The sequence below is a fragment of the Solea solea genome, chromosome 20 (genome assembly GCF_958295425.1).
Source record: "Solea solea chromosome 20, fSolSol10.1, whole genome shotgun sequence".
NCBI classification, from domain to species: Eukaryota; Metazoa; Chordata; class Actinopteri; order Pleuronectiformes; family Soleidae; genus Solea; species Solea solea.
In genome coordinates, this window is record NC_081153.1 from 12,772,904 (window position 1) to 12,797,851 (window position 24,948).

The window sequence follows — 24,948 nt, forward strand, 5'->3', positions numbered from 1 at the left end:
TTCTCGCCATGGAGCAGAGGCATGTGATAGGTATCAGACATCAGAGCCAGTGTGAGTCGGGATTATTATGAACAGTTGAAACAACGCACACACGATCGCTTCAGTGACCTCAAACGTAAATTCCTGCTTCTATATCAGCTTAAGAGATGCATCTTTTTTGAGAAAGATGCTCAAGTGCAAATGCTGAGAGACAGAATTCTGCTTCAGGGTGAGTAACAGGACTTATTCTCTCTTCAATGCCAGACACAAAAAAGTAAATGAAATGGCTTTTATGAAAGGGTGGGGGGCGGTGGTGACCTTTGGTGCCACTTAGAATAAAATCAGCTCTGTGCTCTTACTGGAAGATAATCATGTGCACAATTTTGAGAAAGAAGAAAACAGCTTAAATAGACAAAACCGGGAAGACGGCGTCTGCAGTTAATTACGCTGACCTCCTGCAGATAATGACGGAGACAATCGAATCAATCCGAGACGATGAAGACTTTGTGCATTCACTTGTGTCTTAATTTGTTAATCCAATGTGAAGATGAGTAAGCTTGTCATAACCAGTTTGGTTTCCCACTGGTCGACCATCATCACGAACTACAGTAAACCAGGCCTCACTGTTGTCTCACTAATGCAGGGCCGTAACTTCAGTATTCTAATCATTATCATGCAAAACAAATCAGCCGAAAAGGGCTTTTCAGGAGTGCATTCAATTTCATTTCAGGGCTGGCAGTAAGAAAATCTGTAATAAAGTAGAGGAGATGGGGTGAAACAGTGCTCTGAAGCATGCTTAGAGGGGTTTGGAGGAGAGGAAGTGCTCCTGCAAGAGATTAGTTTACAAGCGGTTCTTGAAGAGACGGAGTAGTCGCTCAGCTGCGTGTTCTTTGTTTCCCTGCATATATATTGGCGGACCTCAAACAAACGTCCACTAATATTAGCCACCATTAGTAATTACTGTCGGGGCCCTGTCTGTCACTGTTTGGCTCCAAATGCTGAGATAATTACTAATTATCTTCGCTTGACAGAGTCTGTTTTCAGATCAAGGACGCAGCAGACGAATCACATCGCATTGTTTCTGTTCACAAAGATGAAGGCCGAGGCAGAATAATGACATCGCCAGTGAAGTAACACAGGAAAAGCATTAAGCAAGTCATAAAGCTCCTAGAATGATCAGAAGCTGGATCCTCAACAGCCAGGTGAGGCTCTCCTATACCGTCAAGCCACCTTGTCAATAAGTCAAAGTACGACAGGCTTCTTTTGCCTCGAGGAGGAGAATATGTGCAGATAGATTGTGTGGAGGAGGTTCAGGTTGAGTCAACCCTCCAGCTCCTGGAGAAACTACTCCCATACTTCTCATGTCTGATATACAGCCCTGAAGTTCTCCTTCATTTTGGAATTCAACTTTATACCAGATGAAGTTTAACATTTGGAACAAAAAAATATCCAACTACAAGACATGATCCGTTTTTAAGAATTCCCTTTAATGTGAACTACAAGCTCTGTAGATCTAAACAACAGTGTTCCTTCAAGTCATTTAGATGCAGCTCTGTGTCTCGTGTGCTTGTCCCGTCACAGACAGCCGAGGACATTTCTATACGAGTGTATTCTGTGGGGCGCAGACAGATTAGTTGGAAATATGACGTGTCACCACAAAAAAAGGGAACCTATTCAGTATTTAAAGGACGTGTCGCTGCGAATTAAAGAGAAAACACACCTGGAAAAGGAGGAAAGGAGAGGTGACTGGAGCAGGTAGAGCAGAGCTTTTGAAGGGATGGGGGGTCAGGCTGAAATCAAGAGGAGTGTGGAAGTGAGTGAGATGGGGAAAGAAGACGAGCAAGGAAATAGATTAAAGCAGCAAAGATATATACGTGAGAGAATAGAGGCCAGAGGAAATGAGAACCCAGAGAAGAGTGGGATTTAGGGAAGACAGGGAGGGTAAGGAAATGATGCAAGCTTGTTCTTTTTTTACCCTTAATTGGAGAAAACCGCTATATACGGTATATTTTTAGGTTGACGACGAAGCAAAAAAAAACACATTAAAGAGTGAAGCTGCAGAGCTTTCCACGCCTAACCTGTTTCACCTCGGTGCAAAGCTGACGCAGACACAAGAAGGTGTTTCACTGTTGTGTGAGAAGTGACAGCGATATGCACGGGTTTGGCGTCATTATGATGCTATTTATATAGCAAGCATTCAGAGAAGCCATGTTTGTCTGAGTAGAGATTTTTTTTTTGCTAAATGCTAACCTTGCAAGATATAGGAGGTTTTGACATTTTCATTAAAAGATCTGGTGAAAATGTCATTATTTCTTTGGAGAAATCATGTAATAGTAACTCATAGTCTGTGCTATTGGCAGCCGTGGGGGAGGTTTGTGCTCTCTGGGCACTTTCTCCAGTCTAGTATTTGTCTTTCCAAAGCATGCTATAGGTTTTCAGACTGAGACTTTCTTTCTATATGGTCTTTTTTTCCCCATTTAATTCCGTATAATTTGCCTTCACCTTTTTTTCCTGATAGGCTATAAGTCACATAATCATTACAACATAATGCACAAATATATTATTCAAACCTCTGTAGGAATATAATGGGATTTCAGGCATGGGCAATGTAACATAATGACATGAGATGCTTATAACATTGTGGCTTTTCTTTAATTAATCCGCTTGCTGTATATCGGTGAGCACGGCTGCTCTGTGGCAATATTGGATTCACATATGATTTCCACATCAATGTTCTGTCAGGGAGCAAACTTATTTATCAGTGCAACGCCGGGCGTGTGAAGTGGGGGGAAAAAAACAAGTGCCACTACCCCTGTTGGAAAGCCCATGTTGTTTAGGAGTTTTACTGTTCAGTTGTATTGTATTCTTGGTGACTTTTCATATGTCCGACACTCATGAACGCACCATAGCCATTCCGACGCTATTGAACGCACCACACGTGTGTGTGAGATGCCGTACTGTCTAGGTTTCGTTTTTCCTCCTGATATAGCGGTGGATGGCTCATGATCTTCCCTCGTTTGTTTCTCAACTTTCGCCTGTACATCCTGGGTTTATTGTGCGTAAATGCCAGAGGTGAGCTTATGATGTGTCACTATCCAGGATGTTATGTTGTGCTAATGTGTATTGTCTACCTGTGAATATTGTTAATGCTGTTGATGATGTTCAGCTAACTCTCACTGTGGTTGATTTGTGCCTCGTGTGAGGTAATTGTGTATAATGAATGTTTAGCATATTATTGATAACTGGATACAGTCCTTTATGTTTATGGTTATAATATTGTGTTATAATATTATTCATGGTGTTCTGTACTGATTGCTATTTTCATCTTTATTATAGAACCACACACACACACTTCAATAAATCCAACACTAAACTGGACATCTGCATCCGTGTCTTTTAACGGGGACACACCCCATACACCTTGCCGCTCTATCAACAACCAGTTAATTCCTGGAGAACGCCCTTCTCTCCTTTTTAACCCCTCTTATCCATATGAGGCGCGTACGTCTGTCAGCTAAATTATGAAAACACCTCAGGAAATGAAATGTACAACAGGATATTCGTGGTGTTCACGACACCTATTTATTTAAATGTATAGTCTCATGTTTAGATTGTCCTTAACTTTTCCAACAATGATTATTTAACCCTTTAACACCGAGCGCAATGAAGACGACGCGTTTGCACAAGCGCACTTTGCATTACTGTCTTTGCGCGACAGTTTGTGCTATCGGGAAAATTCCAACAGTTTCTGAAAGATGGGAAGTTGCACGTCAAATGAGCCAATGTGTGGTTATTATGGTCATTTCAGTTGCGCTGTTGCAGGAAGCTGGCGAATCAGTGTCTTTGTCTCCAGAGAGGAGAGAGCTGGAAAAACGCCTGTACACAAATGTCAAATTCAACACGCAAAATTTGGTGCTCATGCACAAACACAGTGGGGTTTTTTTTGTTTTTCTTCATTTTAAATTGTTAATACACTATTTTAACATGCAGTGCATCATAAGTGACTGCCAGATATTGAAGGTTATTCTGGAAAAATGGGCAAAAGCACTCATTTTCTGGCTCTTTTATGGTTAAAATAAGCAAAAAAAAAAGTGCAGATGGGTTAAAGGGTTAAACCTCAGACCATATTGAGTGCCGAAAAGTGACTGCACGCTATAACTCTTTATTGCAAGGAGTGATATTGACCAAATTCCCTGTACATGCATCTGGCAAACACAGAGAATGTGATGCAGAATGTAAAGGCAATCCGTTACAGTTACAGTTCTATATATATACTGCATTATTGTATTCATAATTATACTCTTAAAAGTACACGTTATCCAAAAATGTACTTAAGTAAATGTAATGAAGTAAATGTAACTCGTTATTACCAATTTCTCATTATGTGTTATATGATTGCTCTCTAATATGACGTTAAAACTTTCTACATTCTTTTCTGCATTATTTCCTAATCTTCATAAAAATCATTGAAACCGAGGTATTGAAATATAACTTTATTTATAGATCAAAGCCTCTTCACTTGGGCTACAGGACATTTCTATTGCACAGTAAAAAAAAACATTTCTATCTGTGCTGCGCCTGCCATATCTACCATATCATGACCTACGCTCACTTCCTCTGAACTGATGCGCGTTCCCGTCGTTTTTCGGGAAGCAGTCTCTTTTCGGCACAACACCGGTACTCAAAATAGTCAAATGAAGAAGTGCCGGCAGGCCTGCTTCAAGCGCTGGTGCAATGTTAAATATGGTTATAGTCATTAAAAAAAGACATACAATGTAGTACTGTACGCGATATAACCTAAGTGAGGGTTTAAGCAGATAATATTTTGTTGTGCAAATTATTTATTCAGTCATGCATTCATCTCAGAAGAAGCAAATGATGTCTAATCCACAGCTTAGTCAGGAGGACGTGAAGTGTTACTGTTAGATGTGCAGGCAGTGAAGAGATTCCTTTAAGATTGTATAGTACGGCACAAAGACGTATATGACAGCATTGTGGGTAACGCTCACATTCTGTCCATTTTTCAAAATAATCCGCACTGGAGCTTTTATTGTAATCCAGCTCATTTGTTGCAGCCTGGGAAGAGGGACGCCAACCCACGTCCGTATGGCTGCTCCCTTCAGACTGAGTGATGGGGTCTGATGATGGCGGGGCGGTGGGGGGCGGGGGATGCAAGAGGCAGATCGAGCCTCTTGCATCCTTCAGCACAAAATGTGGGTTTTCTTCTGCTGCCAGAGTGATGCAATGATCTCAGAATAGTGCGGAGATGAAAGAGAGGAGAGGGCTAAATTAAGACGACGGCAAAACATGGGAAGAGGGGGAGAGACTGCGACCGAAGACACGAAATAAAGCCAAAAGCGAAAAGATCACATGGACTTAAGTTTATGTCTTTGGCTTTCACAAACTTAAAAAATGTACTGTATTTCAGGCTTGACGTGACTTTTAAAAAGATTCATTACTTACTAGTGACGACACCAATAAAACCATGTCTGCTCATGGTCACAAACAGTCACCACATGAGCTTGTAGTAATTAATGTTGTAAAAGATGATAATTGCCTCGTCATGTGAGCCCCAGTGGCTAAAGTGCTGACCAGCATTTCTGGAGCGCCTCCGTCGTGACAGCTATGCACAGTCGTGTATATACTGCGCGCTCAGGCTTTTGAGTGCGTTCCTTTGTCATCACCGCAGGGAGCCTCGTCTCTGTAATGAACTCCACATGCTTCGTGCCACTGTTCTCGTAGCGCGGCGGAACCTAATGGCCCCGGAAGAATGTGCCGGTGTCTATGTTTAGCGGACGAGCGTAAAGCTAATGGGCGAGGCAAGAAAAGCATAGTTGCATATAGAGTCCCTGCTGAAATTCAAATGTAGCCGGGAGGTTTGAGTTGGAGCGAGGTGTCACGTGTGCAGCATGAGAAATGTATTAATAATGGACTGAGGCTGGTGTGATAATGTGGGAACACTTTCATCTGCCTGCCACACAAACATCACGCACACGCCATACGAGTGTTTTCTCATGTACACATATATATATATACGTGTCTAGTTGGATGCTGATTGGCTGTTCCAGGGCCAGCTCTAGCCATTGTGTTACCCGAGGCCCGACATGAAAGTATCACCATTCTGGTTTCAAAAGACATACTGAGAAATTGTAATTGATGTAATTCAACCTATTACTCAAAAAGACAGAGTTAGCTTTGTAGTTTGAATAGGTTTCAAATGTGAAATGTAGATAGAATGTAGATTTTAACATTACTTAGTCGTCTATTCTATACAAGGACTTATTATTGTGGGAGGACACATAAGAAACAACTCGGCATCAGAAGCATGTCAAATACAATGCTGCCAACTTAGCAACTTAGCGAGTCTTCAAACCCCTCTGGTGACTCTTTTTCAAAAAAAAACCAACTTTTTCTGGCGTAATTAGAAAATCCGACGTGAAAGCCCCTCCCCCGTCCCAGTGCGCTCACAGGAGGCCGGTCCTCTCCTCATGCAGCGGTCCTTCCCACCTGCAAGTCCACTCCAAACGAACCGTGCATGCGTGAAGCTACCGCTGGCTGATCCGTAATTGTAAAATTGTATTGGTCTAAAATAAATTTAAAAAAAAAGGAAAAAGAAAAGAAAATCAATAAAAATAATTTAAAACAAACTCCGCTTGAGTGTGTCTTCTCGGTCAGAGAGTTGGAATTGTGACTTAAAATGATTGTAGTTAGAAACACATTTACACACATTACACTTCTTGTCTCTTCCAGACGTTATTCCTCTCTCCTACAGCAGACATTACAATTACATACACACGGTGTTTCTGCTTCTAGAGACTTTCAGGACAGCCAATAGCTTCTTTCCTCACTGGCAACCCTGGTCAGACATCCAAGCCGTTTATCTGTTTATCTCACTTTTAGACTCAGTCATATGCTCGCGCTCACCCGGAGGCGATTATCTGACAATCGACCGCGGTGAATTCTCTGCTTTAGCATAACGATGGTTTTTACAGATAGACTTGTGTTTAGATCCATACACCCCCCCCCCCCCCCCCCTCGTCTTTTGTTATGCTTTTGTCCCTGATTGGATTTTTCTTTAAATGTTTCTTTTGGTTTTCTTCTCTTGCTTCTTTTCAAAGCAAAGCTATGGTATGGTTTGTTAATATGTGCCTTTCTGCCAGCAGGCAGGGTCCACACGGGTAAACTGTAAGGGCTGTTATTATACTGGAAATAATGAGCGCAGTTCAGAGGTGGACTCCAAACACCTGAGCAGAAACAGTGAGAGGCACTGGGGTTGAGATTCTTTTTCAGACCGAGGTGTGAGCAATAGGCCCTGAAATTGAAAAAAAATACAGTTTCTCTTTCAGGGGTGAAACCATTCATCTTCAACAGAAAAGCTCACTTCTATTCTTTGTCTATTTATATATTATTTTCTCTCTTTCTTTTTTTTTTTTACTGTTGATTCATAAATGTTTATGGATTTTTCAAATCTCTTTGTTTTATCCACAAAGCGCATGCATAATCACGTAATACAAATACAGTCATTTATCTTCACATTTCTGCAGCTGCAGCAGATGTGTGCCGTTACTTGTGAGAGTTTATTATGTTTGTGTTAATTATCTTAACAGACTAATAATATAATCTCCGTTATACACGGATGAGACAGAGGCTGGGGATATATCTGGGCCTGGGAAGTCATTTTTTGGGAGTTAAATAGATCCAGAACACAAATCATCTGGGGCCACTATTTATTACAGTAATCATATACTTTCAATGACTATATTTACAGTTAGTTTTGTTTTTTTAAAGACATTTGGAAGAGAAAGTTGGAATCTGAGGGGAAATCAGAGGATCTCTGGTCAGAGAACTTTGAATCCTTTGCAAATGTAGGTGTTTTATTTGTCATAGTAATGTTATTATTCCTCCAAAAGCATGTTAAGAATGTTTCTCACGTGACATACGGCTGCTCCTGTCAGATAGAAACTTCCCTGGGCCTCTGTGGTCTGTGGAACACAGTCAGTGGTTCGTCCTAACTGTTCAAACTGCGGAGTGATGGGCTTCCAGCGGGGGAACTCGGCACGCCAAAGCAAAGAGAACCTGAAGTTCATTTTAATCACGCATGCAATCAGTTACTGAACTGGCAGCTGTGCAGGAGTGGAGGCCCAGCACAAGATGATGAAGAACCTTCAACTCCGTCTGTTTCTGTCCTCTTCCTCAAACACTCTAACGTCGTAACTCTTTGATGCCGCTGTTTCACATGTCGACATTGTCTCTACGACACACACACACACACACACACACACACACACACACACGTGTGCAGTGTCACAAACTGCTCCTGCACTCCTGCTGCAGTGTTTTGCATTTCAGAATAATCACTGCTGTCTTCTCCTGAGAGTTTATCTTCCTGATTTGGTGCAGCCAACACGTCAGTCTTTACTGACGGGTTTTTTTTATGATAGTTTTAAACTGGTCGTTCTCCTCTTCCTTTTCTCAGATTTGCCTGTGAGAGGACGATTATGAGGTGTGTGGGCTCCCTGTGGACCCTCTGGGTTCTCCTTGTGGTGAGTAACTCACTTTATTTGTTTTTAATTGAAAAGGATTTCTGTAAGATAAACCTTTAGTACGCTGCATGTACTGTACGTGGCGCAGTCCCAGGATTCAATTATCTTTAACTGCTGCAGACTTGTCATGTGCTGTGATCTAATGCTTTTCTCTTCTCAGAGGTTTACTGACCTTTTCAAATGAATTATAGTTTATCGCTTGCTTTGCCGCTTCATAACAAAGGATATTGACGTGATGCATTTGTCCCCTTCTTACGATAACTAATCCTTATGTGTATCATTCTACATGTGCAAAATTGGAATATTGAAACCACATATACTCTGCATAGAAAATTAAGCAGACAAAAAAAAAAATGATAATAAATTAAATAAAAACAAGTCAACTGGCTCCATCTTCATCTAATTTCGCTTCACCAGTGTGCGAAGTATACGTGAGGAAGAGGAGGAGGATGACGAGAGAGCAAATGATCTTATTGGGCATAAATCTTCCTCCTGTGAAAAGACTTTGCTCGACCCATTCACGCTACCGTGGTTTAACGCTGGCGTAGATTTGTCGCTATATTTATTCATAATGGGAGCGCGCATATTAAATCAACATATAAATGTAAATAGGCAAGATTAAACATGCATCTTCAGTCCCTCGGCAGGCCACAGCGCATCAGTACGATTAAATATGAGACAATGTCCAACAGTGGCCAAGATGTTAAAGTGCTTAAGTGCATTAGTGGTCATTTGTGCATACATATACTGCACATATGTAATAGTGTGGGCAGTTTTTGACTTCAAGAGCTCAACCTTTTCCTCACGTGGTACTTGGTAGTAAAAACGTTTGAGAACCACGGCTCCGCTTCGTCTTAATCCGAGTAGCCAAATGCAAAATCTGCCTGATTTTAATGGTGGAGTCGTATTCGTAAGTGTCGTAAGTGCGTTTCTAGTGTTTGCAAACATTTAACGTGACGTGAAGTCATGTCATTGCTCAATCACTTGGAAGTGTTTTAACAATGTTGTCGCTAAAGTGACACATCTGGGCGCCGCGTTCTGTCTGGTGAACATGACAGTGACGACGGTGTTTTAATAAAAACCAATCAAACGGTGAGATTTCCCGTCGACGGAGCTGCCACCCTTCTTACAAATCACTCCAGTCGGGTTAATGAGCGCTCCCGGTTAAAAATAGCCCCTTAAAAACAGCGGCTCGTCATTTCTCCAATGCTCGGCGGCAAGTATTCATCAGACCCCGTGGACGTGTTTCACTTCAGGATTTAAATAAAAAAAAAAAAGCTTTCACATCAGAAAAACACACGTCCTTCCTGAGTTATTGCCCCGCATTAGAATAACAATTCGGTCCACTATTCATCAATGCTGTGGAGTGGAATGAAAGTTTTCCTTGGCTGTTCAGCATCAACCTTGACATTGAGGTTGTGAATGATACCAGTGTGTGTGTATGTATCATTTCTGCTTCATATTTCTGTGCTTTTCTGACATGTTGACTCATAAAGGATTAATGAATCGTAATTTTAAAAGAAAAGGAGCGGGGACAGAGAGGATGTGTTTTCTTTCTTTTCAAAAATCCAGCTCGTCCGTTGATATTGGTGGTGGCCTGGTGGTCGTATGTATGACGTCATTTACTTCAATGTTTGGAGTGACATCATATGTACGGCTGCTAAACTGCTACACGGGACAGCAACGCTATCACCATTTGTTTTTTCTCCAAGTCTTAACCTTGAGTCACACAGGTAAGAATGTTTTTTTTACTTTTTTTTGGGGGGGTGAAATGAGCGTGGAGAGAATCTATCAGGGGAAGTATCAAAACTCCTCAAATGATTCAGAAGCACGAGTGAGAGCCCGGGCACTCTGAGAGGCGTGTTTGAGATAAGTCAAAGCGAAATGGCATCTTTATGTGAGCGGGCTTATCAAAAAGTCAACATTTTAGCACAGCCGGCGCTTTGATGAAACCTCCAAACACCAACAATGGATGAGATTGACTTGCTGCTTATAGCGTCATCCGTGAGCTCAAGTGGAAAAGTGGACGGAATTTAGAGTGGAATGAAATCCTCGTCAGATCGGCTTTTAAAGAGTCCTTCGAAAACTTTGTAAGCTCATTCTTCCACTTGGTTGTTTTTATTGCATACGATTTGAATATTTTAATTTGAATCATCTCCCAGGACGTTTATGCTTCATGTTGTTTTTCGCAGTCAGGGGAATGTGGACTCCCACTTCTCCGCCTCCACGTATCTATTAGGCCTCAACAACTAATGGTTTGCATTCATAACAACGCTCTGTCTTTTGATCGCTCTGTGTTTTGTGTTAGAAACAATTCATATCATCGGGGGATAAAGTAGTTCATATGTTGATGGCATCTCATGCATTGACGTTCCATCTTGTTTTAAATCCTCCTCATAAGGGTCGTGGGGGGGGGGGGGGGGGGGGGTTGCTGGTGCCAATCCCAGGTGACACGTACACCTTGGACGGGTCGCCAGTCCATCACAGGGCCACATAGAGACAAACAACTCTCCACTCTCACACCAACGGTCAATTTAGAGTGTTCAATTGGAAGAGGAGATGGAAGAACGACTTAAACGTTAGCAAATCCCAATACATGTCACATAAACCGCAATTACATCATTTTTCCAACATAGGACCAGGCTACATTGCCAACTCCCTTGTTAACTGTGCACAAAGAACACTGGGATCGTCCGCTGCTGGTTTATTGGAGGTTCCCGACAACAGTCGAAAGAAAACTGGGGATGTCGCCTTTGTTACTTATGCCGTTTTGGAACACACTGTGCTTCGATATCAGGGAAGCCAGCTCACTAGAATTTTTTTACTCTAGCCTTCAATTAGCTCCTTTTCATTCCACCCTGTGTTGTTGTTTTTTTTGCATCTTTTGTTTTATTTCAAAGGTAAAACAGGGTTTTTCCTTTTTGACTTTAGACTTTTCCTTTTTCATTCCACCCTGAGTTGTGTTTTATATTCCATTTTATTGTGAAGCACGTTGAGCTGCAGTCCTTGTATTAAAGGTGCTATACAAATAGTTTTTTTTCTTTTTTTTTATTATCATTTACTCAAATCCGCCCTACCATCTGCACGCCATGTGTTCCTCCACCACCTCACGTCCATGTTGTATTGTCTCTACAGCACAGGGCTGCGACAGACACTGAGCAAATCTCAGAGCCATCACTCAGGCCTGGACAGCAAATGACAGAGGGACCGAGTCCCGCGTTGAGCCAGAGTCAATACCGGTGTCTTGAGCTGTCCAACAAAGACCAGCAAGACAACAGAACTGGTGAGAAGTCCAAATTATATGAAGGCTTTTAATCCCAAATCGATTTTCATCTGGGTGGACCATCACATTAATAATGTTGTGATAATGGTGGTTGCTGAAAACACAACTGAAGACACAAATGTGTTGTTCTTTTCTTTTCTTTAACATTGTTCATTTGTCTTTTTCCTCTTTGGAGGCTCATTCTGTGGACGTTTATGGGACGGTTTACTTTGCTGGGGCGAGACACCAGCCGGGACATCTGTAACACAACACTGTCCAGATCATCCCGACCTGGACACAACTGGTAAGAATGTTCTCACACACCAAGGGGGGGCGGGATTTGGAATAGTTTTCTGCTTTCGTCTTCTACCGCTTTAGCTTCCACATGAGCGCCGCAGGGCTGGGGCCAACCTCAGCTGACATAGGGGCCAAAGGCGGGGTCACACCGTGGTGGACAGGTCGTCAGTCCATCCCAGGGACACATGGAGACAAACAACCATTCACACTCACACCTGCGGTCAATTTGAGAATGTCCAATTTGCCGAAATCCCCAAATCTGTATGTTTTTGGACCGTGTGAGGAAACCGGAGAACCTGGAGAGTTTTCTGCATTTATTATTCCAGATCAGCAGGGAGCGCACAGAAATGATCCAGTCTTTAGTGTAATTGAGATTAAAAAAAAAGAACAAGATTGACGAGAGAGCAGATTTTTCTATTTCCCTTCACCAAATATGTCCGTGAGGTGATCAGGGGAGCTAAAACACATAGAAGTGGAGTTCTTGAATTACCTCACTGGCTTTAGCTGATTCATTTATGCCCCACCGTCGCCGGCTGTTTTACCAGTTGTTCGGAAACCAGATGACTCGTTAAATCCTAAAACACCCATGCAGATTAAAAGCTTGGCCGCCGTAATCTGACAGTTATCACCGCCGCGTCGCTGCTAAACTCACTCTGCCGCACTTTCCACCACAACCGCAGCATTCTCATTTAATTTCAAGTTAGCCATTTAATGACGGTGTGAGTTTTATTCGAGGATATGCACAATCTCATTCCAACTGAGACGAGATGTTGTTACCATTTCCTTTCTGCCAAATGACGTACGGGTGTCGAGCAGTTGCGTAATTGTGTGTTACGCATCATATCCCGAGGCAAATGTGATGTATGTTGAGCAGTGAATAAATGTGTTATTATTATTATTATTATTAGCACAGCTACGGCCAAAGTCTCTGCTCTAGTGACTTTGCTATTCATTGCATCAGTGCAAGCTCGTACTGCAATTTACTTTCCTTAGATTTCATTTTCTGTTGCTCTTTCCTTCTTGGTCTTGGCGGAGGTTCACGCTTGTTCTTTTGTATTAGCTGCCCTAGCAACTCTAGGCATAGCAACAACAGTCCATAGGACATCAGTTACGTCCCTAACTGAAATATAGCTGCAACCACACAAACGGCTGATTGTTAGTTCGTTAGTTTGGAATGCTTTTCCAACTGCAACTTTCCTGTTTCCGTTATTATTAATGGCTGGGAATGCCAAGTCAGCATTTCCAAGTATAGTGCATATAAATATGAATTCATATTTTGTACTTACATTTGAAATTCATACATCATAGTAAGTAAAATGTCACCTTCCCAGGGAAACATCTCACCTAACTGCGACCATTTCACGTCCACACAATAATAGAGTTTAAGTTGTATTATACTTTCGGTTTAACCTGCAAACAAAACTGAGTGAAAATCTTGAATTGTTACTACATAATGTGACAGAGGACAAAGTGAGAGTGAACATTTCATATAATGAAAAAAAAAAGAAGGAGGGGGGACGGGGGATTACACGAAAGACGGGGAGCTCAAATTCAGAGTGATGGATGAGGAGAGAGAATGCAAATGAGAAAACCGAGACGGTGTTTTTTTAAGAGAAGTCCCATAAAGGTTCTTCCCAAAATGCCTTTGACATAAATGGTCCCCTATGACATTTTTTTAAAAAAATGAAGTGAAGCTGCTGATTCCAGGCTGCGGGGGAGACGATTGTTGAACACTTGATGAGCTGTCGGAGAAGAGTAGGCATCCGTGCTACGGTTGGTGTTGTCAGCAATAATGTGATCTCATTCTCAGGCCCGGTCGTGGATCCCAAGTACATGTGGTTTGAAGCCCAGGATTTTTTAGAATCTTCCAGAATGTGACTCCAAAAACCATTTAAAAAGTTAAATAATCACAGTTGTACTGCGATGCAAAAATTCGGGGGTCAGATTTATGGGTTTGGGTGATGCCAACAAACAGTACCACTGAGAAAGGGGGAGCCAAAGAATATAGAGATTCTCTGCTGGGCATGAGCTAAAACTTGTAATTCTGTACAGTATATGAAGCTTTTTAGCATAAACCTTTTTTTACTGTCCCTCAAAGGTTCCTACACAAATACCTACAGTAGTCTGATTATTGTATGTCTGCTAAAGGCACTTGGAGATGTTTGTGGGTCATATATGTTTATCGTATTTTAAAGAGAAACAAACGCTAATATTGTGCACCTTTTTGAGGACAGGTATGACCAAAATGGTTTTATTATTTTTTAAATGCACTTTTTTGATGTTCCTTACATACGTTTGCGCTGGTTTTGGTTTCTCCGGGTTCTCCGGGTTCTCCAGTTTCCTCCCACAGTCCAAACGTGCAGGAGGTTAACTGGACACTCTAAATGGACCATAGGTGTGAATGTGAATGGTTGGTGGTCTCCGTGTGTTGGCTCTGTGATGGATTATGGTCTATGCCACAGCAGCCCCATGGCCCTCATGCGGAGGAGAAAGTGGTAGACAATGAATGAATGAATGAATGTATGGATAAAGCTGGTATCAATGTGCCAATAGAGTAATAAACGATTTTATTCTTTTACAGAAAAAGTGACCAAATATTGCGACAAAATGGGTAACTGGGTTGAGATTGGCTCCGCCTGTCAGCTCGCGTCAAAGGACAAATTAGAGGTATTTGAATGCTCGTGTCGGTATTTAGACACGAGACGAAGTTTGCCCCAGTTTCTTTCTTTGTACACTAATTTACTAATTATACATTTTCTGTCATGAAGCAAGAGAAACATTTTTTAAGGGACTCTGCAGGAGAGATGACGACAGACGCCACTGACGTGGACATCGGCGGCGTACAAAAACTGATCCTTGAAAATGAAAAGAAATGCTCGGAGAAAATGAAGAAAGATCCAAAATATGACAAACCGGGTACTGAGACTTTCCACTGACATTTCTTTAAATGTAATAAACATAATTTCTTTAAAAAGAAAGGATGTTTATTACATTTAAAAGCTTTACCCCCTTTAACTATTGACAACGACCCGCTTTATTCTGACGAGTGTATTTCTTGGTGTTGTAGGTGTGTACTGCAGTCGTAACTGGGACGGCTGGCTGTGTTGGAACGACACGCCAGCAGGATCACACGCGTCCCAAAACTGCCCCAGTTATTTTGCCGACATGGAGGCCACAGGTGAACATAAGAGTTCTATCTTCTTACCCTCTCATGGTGAATTCACCCACTGATAGTGTTAATCACATAATTATTCCTTTTCAGAGAAGGTAACCAAGTATTGTGGAGAGGACGGGCAATGGGTTCACCAACCAAAGAGCGAAAGGATTTGGACCAACTCTACACTCTGTTCAACCACCTATGAGAAGAGACAGAGGGTAATAAATGATTGTTTTTAAACGCAGGGTTTTCATGACAAGTCTGTCCAGGTTTATGTGTTGTTGAGTTAAAGTTATGATTCATTTTATATACATTTCTTAGTAGTGATATAAAGTGCAGAAGTCACAAAATAGACTGTCTTTTTTTGTTCATAAAAACGAGCCAAGTGAACTTTGGACTGTGGCGTATTTCCAAATTAAACATTTTGAGTATTTTTGGCTCAGGTATGTTTATATAGATGTTGAAATGTTTTATTGTCTAGGTTGTGCTGAAAAAAAAAAAAGGATACAAGTCACTCTACTTCTTATAGCCTCTGTATATACTGTACATTTAAACGAACATACAAAAACTAAATTCTCTGAGCTCCGAGGGTTAAAGATGAAAAATACCAGACTTGTCTTATATATTTTGTTAAGTAGTGGACTTAAAATATCCAAAACCATTTCTGGAACTCATTTAACCCAGAGAAATGACTCCTCGTTGCCATTTGTGGTGCTTTCTGTCACTGAAGCTCTCCCCATAAAGACCATATCCCAAGGGGAACCAAACAAGACAACAATTCCCATGATCCCACACTGCTCCAGGACATCAAACTAGGACGTTTGTTTTTGTTTTGCCAGCTGCACAAGTGACATACTATTCCTTTAAGTCCAGCAGCCCAGTGCAGTACTGCACTACACTACACTTGAACATTAGCAGCATTGTTAAAAAGGTACACACACTAGAGTAAGATATACGCCATTGATTATCATCCTTTATAAACTGAGGATACAGTTACTACTGCAGAGGTCAGCGGTGCTCGTGAATCACACTCAGCAGTTTTGAAGTGGACGAGGGATCAATAATTATGTCCTCACTGTTGCACATCACTTACTTCTGGTTCTTTATATCCACGCCACAAGTCCTCAAGCCCCAAAACCACAAATTGTTCATCACTGCTTTCCCTGAACGTCCCATTTGTGGTCCAGATTCCATTTTTGTCCATGTCTGCCAATGTGGGATTGAGCAACACAAAATGGTGTAGTTTTGGCTTGTGTGTTTATGAACGTGTCACTTTGACTCGAACATTACATCGTGTGTTTTTTTTCCCCACAGAAAGTGAAGATGCTCGAGAATGAATACAACTGTCTTTTGAAAATAAATCGCGTGCCACCTTTGAACAAATCAGGTACCGATAGTGTCTCTACAGAGCTTTACCCCCTTTAACTATTGACAATGACCCGCTTTATTCTGAGGAGTGTATTTCTTGGTGTTCTAGGCGTGTACTGCAGTCGGAACTGGGATGGCTGGCTGTGCTGGGACGACACCCCTGCAGGAACCTACGCTTCCCAAAACTGCCCCAGGTATTTTTCCAACTTGGACCCCACAGGTAAGGATGAAGAGTACGATCTTGTGTTCACGGTTGCATTCATTACGTATTCAGGATAAAGTCATTATAATTTCATTTGTTTTATCACTTCTTTTAGAAAAGGCAACCAAGTACTGTGGAGAGGACGGGCAATGGTATCGCCATCCAGAGAGCAACAAGACCTGGACTAACTACACACTGTGTGCTGTCAGCATTAAACTAAAGGTTATATATTGTTTAGAAAATATCTGTTTATCAGGAAGATTATGGAGAAACCATCCACAGTGGTACAATATATGCTGTATGAAGCCTCTACAACTAAACCTCATTCAAAATTTTAGCACAGATTTCATCTATGACCAGGTTGCTATGATTTAATGAAATAAAATTAGCATCCACATAATTCCCCGCCTTGCTTTCTTCGTCGCATTAGCATATTGATTATATTAAGGAATATAATCACGGCTCGTTGCCTTATCCTGACTGATAAAGGCTGGGTTTGTGCATGTGTGTGTGTGTGCGTGCGTGTGTGTGTCACTAAAATGAAGGCAGCTGCCCAGCTCTCTGGAGACATCGAGGTTCAACCCGCCGACGAGGCCACGGTCAGTCCGGCGGTTCACCGCAAGGAGCAAGAGATCGAGCGGAAGAAAATCCTCGACAGCCAGTACAAGTGCTTTGAGAAGATGAATCGAGATGCAGCTTATAATAAATCAGGTCGTTATATTGCCTTTTTCTGATTCTCACCATGTTTGGGAACATTTAACACTTACACTTATTTATTTATTTATTTTTTTAGGGTTGTACTGCAGTCGTAACTGGGATGGCTGGTTGTGCTGGGACGATACTCCAGCAGGGACATACACGTCTCAAAACTGCCCCAATTATTTCATGGACTTTGACCCAACAGGTGAGCAGGGAAACGCTCACCTACTCGTGATACATTCAGTTTGTTTAAAAGACCTTTGGAAGCATAAAATATGAATTGCTTGAATGCTGAATTATTAATGGAACCTAATTATACGTCTACCCTAAGTCTACGGGTTTGATGGAAATAGTCGGACAACAAATGACTGATATTTATCACTTAATTGTTGTTTGCAGAAAAGGCCACTAAGTACTGTTGGGAGGACGGGCAGTGGTTTCGCCACCCGGACACAAACAGGACTTGGTCCAACTACACACTCTGCAATGAAAACACCAACGCAAAATTAAAGGTAATCTGCTGAAGATAAAGTGGCGTTATAATTAATCTACTGCATGATGTCATAATTCTTTTTTTACCGTCGTGTTTTTTTTTTTCCTGTTACCCGAAGTCTGTGGGCAGAAAAAAATGATATATAAGTGTTAACATTGTACCATAAACCTTTATTATTAGGTATTTTATAATGGAAAGAAGTGGGTAAATTCACAGAGTGAGTTCATTGCAGGAATAGAAATTTAGAAAAAAAAGGACAAAAGGAAGAAGTTTTTGGGTTATTGAACCAAAAAAGGTATATTTTAACACAGCAAAAATAATATTAAACGGCAATAAAAACAGGAAAAGCTTTACTCTGCTCATTCATCTGCAACAAAGAAGCAGCCTCATAGTAAATACGTGAAACTAGTCAACATAAATGTAACACCACACCAGACACCAGCTGTCCTGGCAAACCAGAGCACTTTCTTTTTCACTATTGTTGTGCAAACAAAAAAATAGGGTTTTTTTCCCCTCCCACAAACTATTATTAAAATCTGAAACCAGAGAAGTAAGAGAAAAAAGCAACAACAACAACAACAACAATACATAAAAGGCACAAAGTCACGAGACATAATGACAGAACTTGTCACATGCACCGCAGACTGCACATACAGATGCACACATCTGTTTTTTACACTCTACTTGTGATGCTGCACATCATCTCTATCTTGTTTGTTTTTTTGCAGTCAGCTTACATCCTGTTTTACATGGCAATTGTTGGACACGCTTTGTCCATAGCATCCCTGCTCATCTCTCTGGCCATCTTCTTCTACTTCAGGTAATGGATGAAATGTAATATTGTGACAATATGAACATGTAGCACTAGATGCATTTACAGCTTTAAAGCTGGAGACCATCGTTTGTTTCATAACATGTTTTTGATATTATTTATTTAAACCCTCCTTATGTCTGTATAGCCATCAATAAATGAAGTTGTTTGGGGTAAAAAGAAGGAAACACGCTGGTGTTGGAGGCCACTGTGAAATGGAAAAGCTCAAAACACACAACACACACTTCATTTCATTGCAATATTTTGAGGGTTACAGACTCCGGGGGGGTGTAACGTTCAGCTCTGCTCTGCTCATGAGACAAGGCTGGGCTCAAAAGATTAGGACGGGATTTAAACACATTGAATTTATGAAAAAATAATGAATTCAAAAACAGGATAAGGTTATGTATGATTTTTGAAGCACTGTGAAAACCTTTTTCGCTTACTTGGCCTTCAGAACTGGATTTATAACCGTATCCAAAAATGCTGCCACGCAAATCACTCAAGTGTCAGGGGTATCTTCTGCAGACACTTTGGGTTCACACTGGGTCATGTTGGCTGCCAGTTAGTATCTGTTGTAGCAACATGGCAAACGGGAAACAGCTTCTTCTGTGGGTTGTGGATTCTATTGGGAGGTCAGCAAAACACTTTACAAATTCATTTCTGCCACCTACTGGACTGAAGTGTGGATTAATTAATTGGCAACCAGTCGTGGTCGCCCAAAATAATCTGAAGTCTTAGTTTTAAAGACTCCAGAATTGCGTTGGCACCAAACAAAAGTTCTCAAATATCACCTGCAACCAGGGGAGACATTGGACAATGCCAGCATTGGTATACTGGTGTCCACTCATATGTGCTGTGCTTTATTTTCTATTTTCCTCATTTTAATATATTCTTACTTCCCAATTGACTTCACTGAGGAAACTGGAAGATCCCATAGACTGTGTTTAGAAAAAAAAAAAATCACATATGGTCTATGAGAACAATAATATTGATCCCATAGACCATATGTGTTTTTTTTTTTTTTTTATGTAGATTCTTCCACTTTCCATATGTGATTTTATTTATTTATTTAGGATCACTTGACATATTTTAAGATCTCATAGCTGGATAGTTTATTGATGGCTATCAGGATAAGATAAGGATTTCAACAATTTTATTTTTTTTAAAGTGTGGCTTTCATGGTGATGTTTGGTGACTGGTGAAAATGGCTAACACAGTTCATTAGAAAGCAGGGGTGATTAAAATGATGGATCACGGGTAGATTTGCACTGTCGTCAGCAGATCTGATCGGTACACAGATGGTGTTGGGCTTTGTTTTCCTCCAATCTCTTTAATTACTCGTCACAGTCGGCTCACTGGTCTCAGTCTGCACAGGCATAGTTTTAAACATTTTGCCCTTCAGCCACATTAAATTAAGAAAACAGGATGACTTAGGTTCATAATTCATTCATAATCTTGTGCAAATGTTAAATATAGAATAAATATGTTAGAAGAACACTGCTGGTGTAAAGCATCACTGTAGACTCTAATAGAAAATGAATACCCATCTCCGCTGAACACAAATGAATGCAAACTAGTGCAAGCCCGTGAAAACAGCTCAGCTGCTTCGCGGAGTATAACTTACACACAACTTAACTCTCACTAATTTCATGCCAACGTGGTTTTGTTCTATAGCACAGTTTATTTCATGGATATTTGGGATTCAAACCGGCGGAGGTGTGACATCCATGGAGTGTGCTGGTGTGCGCTCCTCTTATTAGAAACGTGTGCAACTCGGTGCTTTGCTCATTAAGGATGTTCCTGCCAATGTACTCCTTAATCCCAGGAGGGGAAAAGAGCACATATAATTACAGAATAAATTAATTAAACGAGTCGGCTGTCGAAATTCAAATTGTTAAGAATTCGAACACAAAAGACGTGACGTGATATTCAGGTATATATCTATGTAATGTGGGAATATCCAATGTAAACTCTGGAGAAGACTGCACCAAAGTCTGGAGTCTCTGGACATGCTTTATATCACTGTAAGTTTATATCTGGGAAGGGACTTAATACTCATTGTTTTTAATGGCACACTATGTTTAAAAACCCTGAAATGAAGCCTGGGGAAAAATGACTGTGTTCTGTAACAATATTTGGATGAGTTACTTTGTTGGCCTCGCGTTTCTCTCCGAACGCTGCAGTTGTAAAATTTGACATGGTGACGGGCGCTGACCTCCTGAATGCAGATGTTATCCAGAGCGGATTTCGTACGAGGCCCTCGGTGTGCTGCAGAGTTTTAAACACGCTCATAAATCCAGAGGCCATGTTCAGGGCAGGTGCGTTATCACAGGAAAAACCCATGAGCCACACAATGGTACACTTATTCACGACTCATCAAGACAATATCTCAATAAAGCAACGAGACTATTGGCCAACGAAGTCCCTTTATTCACTTTCTTTCTTCTTTATCGGCCGAACACTTAAAATATTGGAGGCTTAATGTCTTATAAGATCCAGATGTGAAGCTTACAATGGCATGTGTTGGTGTACAGCTGCACTCTGTTATTTATGACGCTATATCAACACTGTCAAGATTCCCCAGATAAAAATACTCCGCGAAAAAAAACACAGGAGTTGGTCGAACGTCTGTTGAGGCCGGTGACAGCATGAGCAAGGTTGCCAAAAGGATTTGCCTGTATTTTTGACAACTTCTTTTAGATGTTGTCTATAAGGGCTTTCAGCAGCTCCCGCGTCTCGTTTTATGTCTGGGATGTTTTCGGGGTTGAGGTATGAGGCCGCGAGGAATGTACAGTTGTGTGTGTGTGTGTGTGTGTTGTCTTGCTCTCCTCCCGTTTTTCATGGGTCCCGTGGGGGTTTTAAGATGCAGAAAAAGACAAAACTGGCCACGAGCAGGGAAAGGATACCATTTCTTAGACTGCAGACATGTTTATGGGAGGCCATGTTCTGTGAAAACATATTGGCTGTGAAGTTTAATTCACCCATAAACGCCCAGTTTAACGCCGAATGAAAACTGCAGCCCGTTTGATTTCTGCCCTGTGATTAAAACATTATTAAACATTACCGACAGTAAAGCTACTGGAAGCGGAGGAAATCATTTGATACTCATAGTTGTTTGCGCTTTGCCTGTGAGGCATTCCACTGTGAGCTTAAAACTAAGAGCCGGCCAAGGCCACGAGGAAGCACCCTTGGGATCCATTAGGCCTTATTTAACAGCCTGACTTGCTGTTACAGTAAAGCAATCGGACTCGTCGATCTGTGTTTTTTACCCTAACGACCACAAATATGACACGAGAGGAGAACATGCAGTTGTGGGACATCCTCATTAAAACAGCTTTGTTTCTATGTTTGAGAGCCGAGAAAAGTTAAGTACAGTTGTGTTGAGGTTATTTTACTAGATTTTATTTCAGTGCATCTTGTTCAAAATCAATGATGACATCTCTCTCTACACACACACACACAGGAGTCTGAGCTGCCAAAGGATCACGCTCCATAAGAACCTCTTCTGCTCCTATGTGCTCAATTCCGCCCTCACCATCATAAACCTGGGAGGAGTGGTCAGCAATCCTGATGTGGTGGTCAGAAACCCGGTGAGTCTTTATTCATGGCTTCTGCTAAATGCTAACAATAAGACAATGAAAATGCTAATGTGTCGATGTGTATCTATGGAAGACTATTAGGGCCACATGTTAAAAAAATAGGTAAATAAAACAGCATGAATTCTGAGATTAAAGTCACTCTGACTGAGTGACGATTAAAAGTCAGAATTCATCTTGGAATTCTGACTCTTTAATCTCAGTATTCATGCTGGGGTTTTTTTCTCTCTCTTTCTTTCAATGTTTTTCTTTTACATGTGACCCTAATACTCATATTTGTATCATTGTACCTATGTCACTGATAATTCCCTTATTATTGCCAAGTAAGTGGAGATTGTAACACAAAACGTAACTGCTGTAAAATGCTGTAAAAAAAAGTCTGCAGGTGTTGGGGTCATAAAGCAAAGAAATTAACTAATTATAATTGAGACAGACACCAATGGAATTACAATGAATGACTAAATGTTGGATTGTGAATATGTGATGACCAGCATTGCCATCTCGAGGATTATACTGTATGTGTGAAGAGTGTGGAGGAGGATTAGTTCCATTGTCTCCAAATGAGATACAAATGCATTCACAATTTATGCAAAACCTAAAAAGGCACACAAAGTTGAACTTTTTAAAATTCCTTCCATGTTTGGAGCCAAGTATGAAGTTGCTCTATATTTTAAATATGTAAAAGGTTTGCAGATATATATAAATATATATTTTTTTTTAAGTGTATCCAGAGTAGTATTTCAATTTCACTTTGCTACATCACGGCAAAGTTATTCTGTCTCTCGCTCCACTTTCTGCTGGTTTGGAGTCTTTGAATCGCAGAGGTCCGCATAGATAGACGTGATAAATCTGTCTCACAGGAATGCCCGGTTGTCGGGACTGAACATAAATTCTTGTTTTACTCTGCAAGGACCACTCCTCTTTTGGAAATCAAAATAATGAAAAGTCTGTTAACTTTTTCCAACTCCATATCTTTGCTTTTTATGTAGAACTGAATGAAACTGAACATATTCAGAAGGATATATATATAAAAAAATATATATATATATAAATATTTCCTTAATATAAGTGTGTGAAAATTGGAAATGATTCCAAAAAAATTGAAGATAAAGTGCCAGGAAAAAACAATAGGATTGTAGAATGTGGCTCCCGTCTCACACACAAAAGCCTCAGTCTGCTTTGAGCTGGACTATCTCCAGCCCGACAAAGTAGAAACATCCAGCAGAGAGCGGAGATGTGGTTTTGGTTCCGTGTCCTGCTGCGTCTGGCAAATTCCAACTGCTGTCTTTAGTCACATCCCATCACGGAGTGTATCCAAGAGGACGATCGGAATAACAGCTTTCATCATTAATGTGATGACAAGATGTCAAATCTTTTACATCTGGCCTCGTTGGCATTTGTCAAAAAGTCGTGTGTTGAGTCTGTTACTTTTGGACAAAAGGAACAAATCCAATCCAAACGTCACAAATCTAATCAGTCAAAATGGCCCTGGTTTTATAGACGACGTCAAAAGCAGAAGAAAAAAAAAAGAAAGAAAAAAGTACCAACTGATTGGAATTCACGCATCTCTGCTGATTTAGGGCCAGCGGATTGTGGTGGAGATTTACTCTCTCAGAGAGTTTTTAATTCTAGTGTGGCGATACAACGTCTGCTGTAGTCAGCCTGAAGTGTGGAGGAGTGAATCCCCAAAGCTTATGTCAAAGTAGGAAAGAAAAATGACAAACGTCTACGTGATCTACGGTCGGCTTGATTTGTAAACCAGAGCACTGTCGGTAAACTTCAGACAGCAAAACAAGTCGTGAACTGGTGAAATGTGAGGGAACTCGACTCCCCGGTCTAGTGGAGACTCCCCGACTGGACAGAGAACGGTAACAAAGTGTGGGACAGACATATGGTGAAAGGTTTAGAGGTAAAGGACTGCTGTGTGCCTTGAGGTAAGAAGAAAACACGTGTCATTTTGAGAATGAATTGCAATTGTCCATTTCATAAAACCCAGTAGGAGTAAGAATTGAAGTGGCCACATGCTAAACCTAACAGATAATGTTGATTTTTCTGTTATTGAAGGAAATAAATGCTCAATCCATTTTTTTTTTCAGTGAGTTTATCAAAAAACAGATATTGCAGAAAGGAACAATGGCCAGTTTGAAAATAACTATTATTTATATGTATGAATTACGGGGGGCCTAGCAGTGATACCTGTGGAATGCCTTTGTCAGCTTTGTTTGTGCTTTGAAACCATGCAGACTGAACCCTGTCTGAGAGATATCATTAAAAAAAAAACACAGCAGTGTGCTGGCACAACGAAAACAACAATTAAAAGCATTGGAATACAAAAGGGAAATATTAGAGCACAATATTAAGATGTGCTCTATTATCACTGATTGAGTCGAATCATCGCAGTTTCACTGCACACAAGTTTTGTGATTAATGTGAAATTTATTTATTTTTTAATTTTACAATAATAATGACCTGTAAAAAACACAAGATGCAAAAGCTACCAGACAGACGTCACCACAGCTAACACAGACGACACAAGAC

At 40.9% G+C, this 24,948-nt stretch overlaps 1 protein-coding gene across 1 annotated transcript in view; it reads left to right on the top strand.

Moving 5' to 3' along the window:
* Window positions 1-24,948, top strand: part of calcr (calcitonin receptor) — a 53,488-nt gene that overhangs the window by 19,076 nt on the left and 9,464 nt on the right. The window contains exons 2-16 of the mRNA XM_058619553.1: window positions 8,456-8,522; window positions 11,658-11,805; window positions 11,981-12,088; window positions 14,663-14,748; window positions 14,850-14,997; window positions 15,149-15,259; window positions 15,344-15,456; window positions 16,553-16,625; window positions 16,716-16,826; window positions 16,924-17,030; window positions 17,354-17,519; window positions 17,602-17,712; window positions 17,907-18,019; window positions 18,729-18,820; window positions 22,278-22,404. Coding sequence (XP_058475536.1) covers window positions 8,478-8,522; window positions 11,658-11,805; window positions 11,981-12,088; window positions 14,663-14,748; window positions 14,850-14,997; window positions 15,149-15,259; window positions 15,344-15,456; window positions 16,553-16,625; window positions 16,716-16,826; window positions 16,924-17,030; window positions 17,354-17,519; window positions 17,602-17,712; window positions 17,907-18,019; window positions 18,729-18,820; window positions 22,278-22,404 — 1,659 coding nt within the window. The 5' untranslated portion in view covers window positions 8,456-8,477. The remainder of the gene's footprint in view (window positions 1-8,455; window positions 8,523-11,657; window positions 11,806-11,980; window positions 12,089-14,662; window positions 14,749-14,849; window positions 14,998-15,148; window positions 15,260-15,343; window positions 15,457-16,552; window positions 16,626-16,715; window positions 16,827-16,923; window positions 17,031-17,353; window positions 17,520-17,601; window positions 17,713-17,906; window positions 18,020-18,728; window positions 18,821-22,277; window positions 22,405-24,948) is intronic.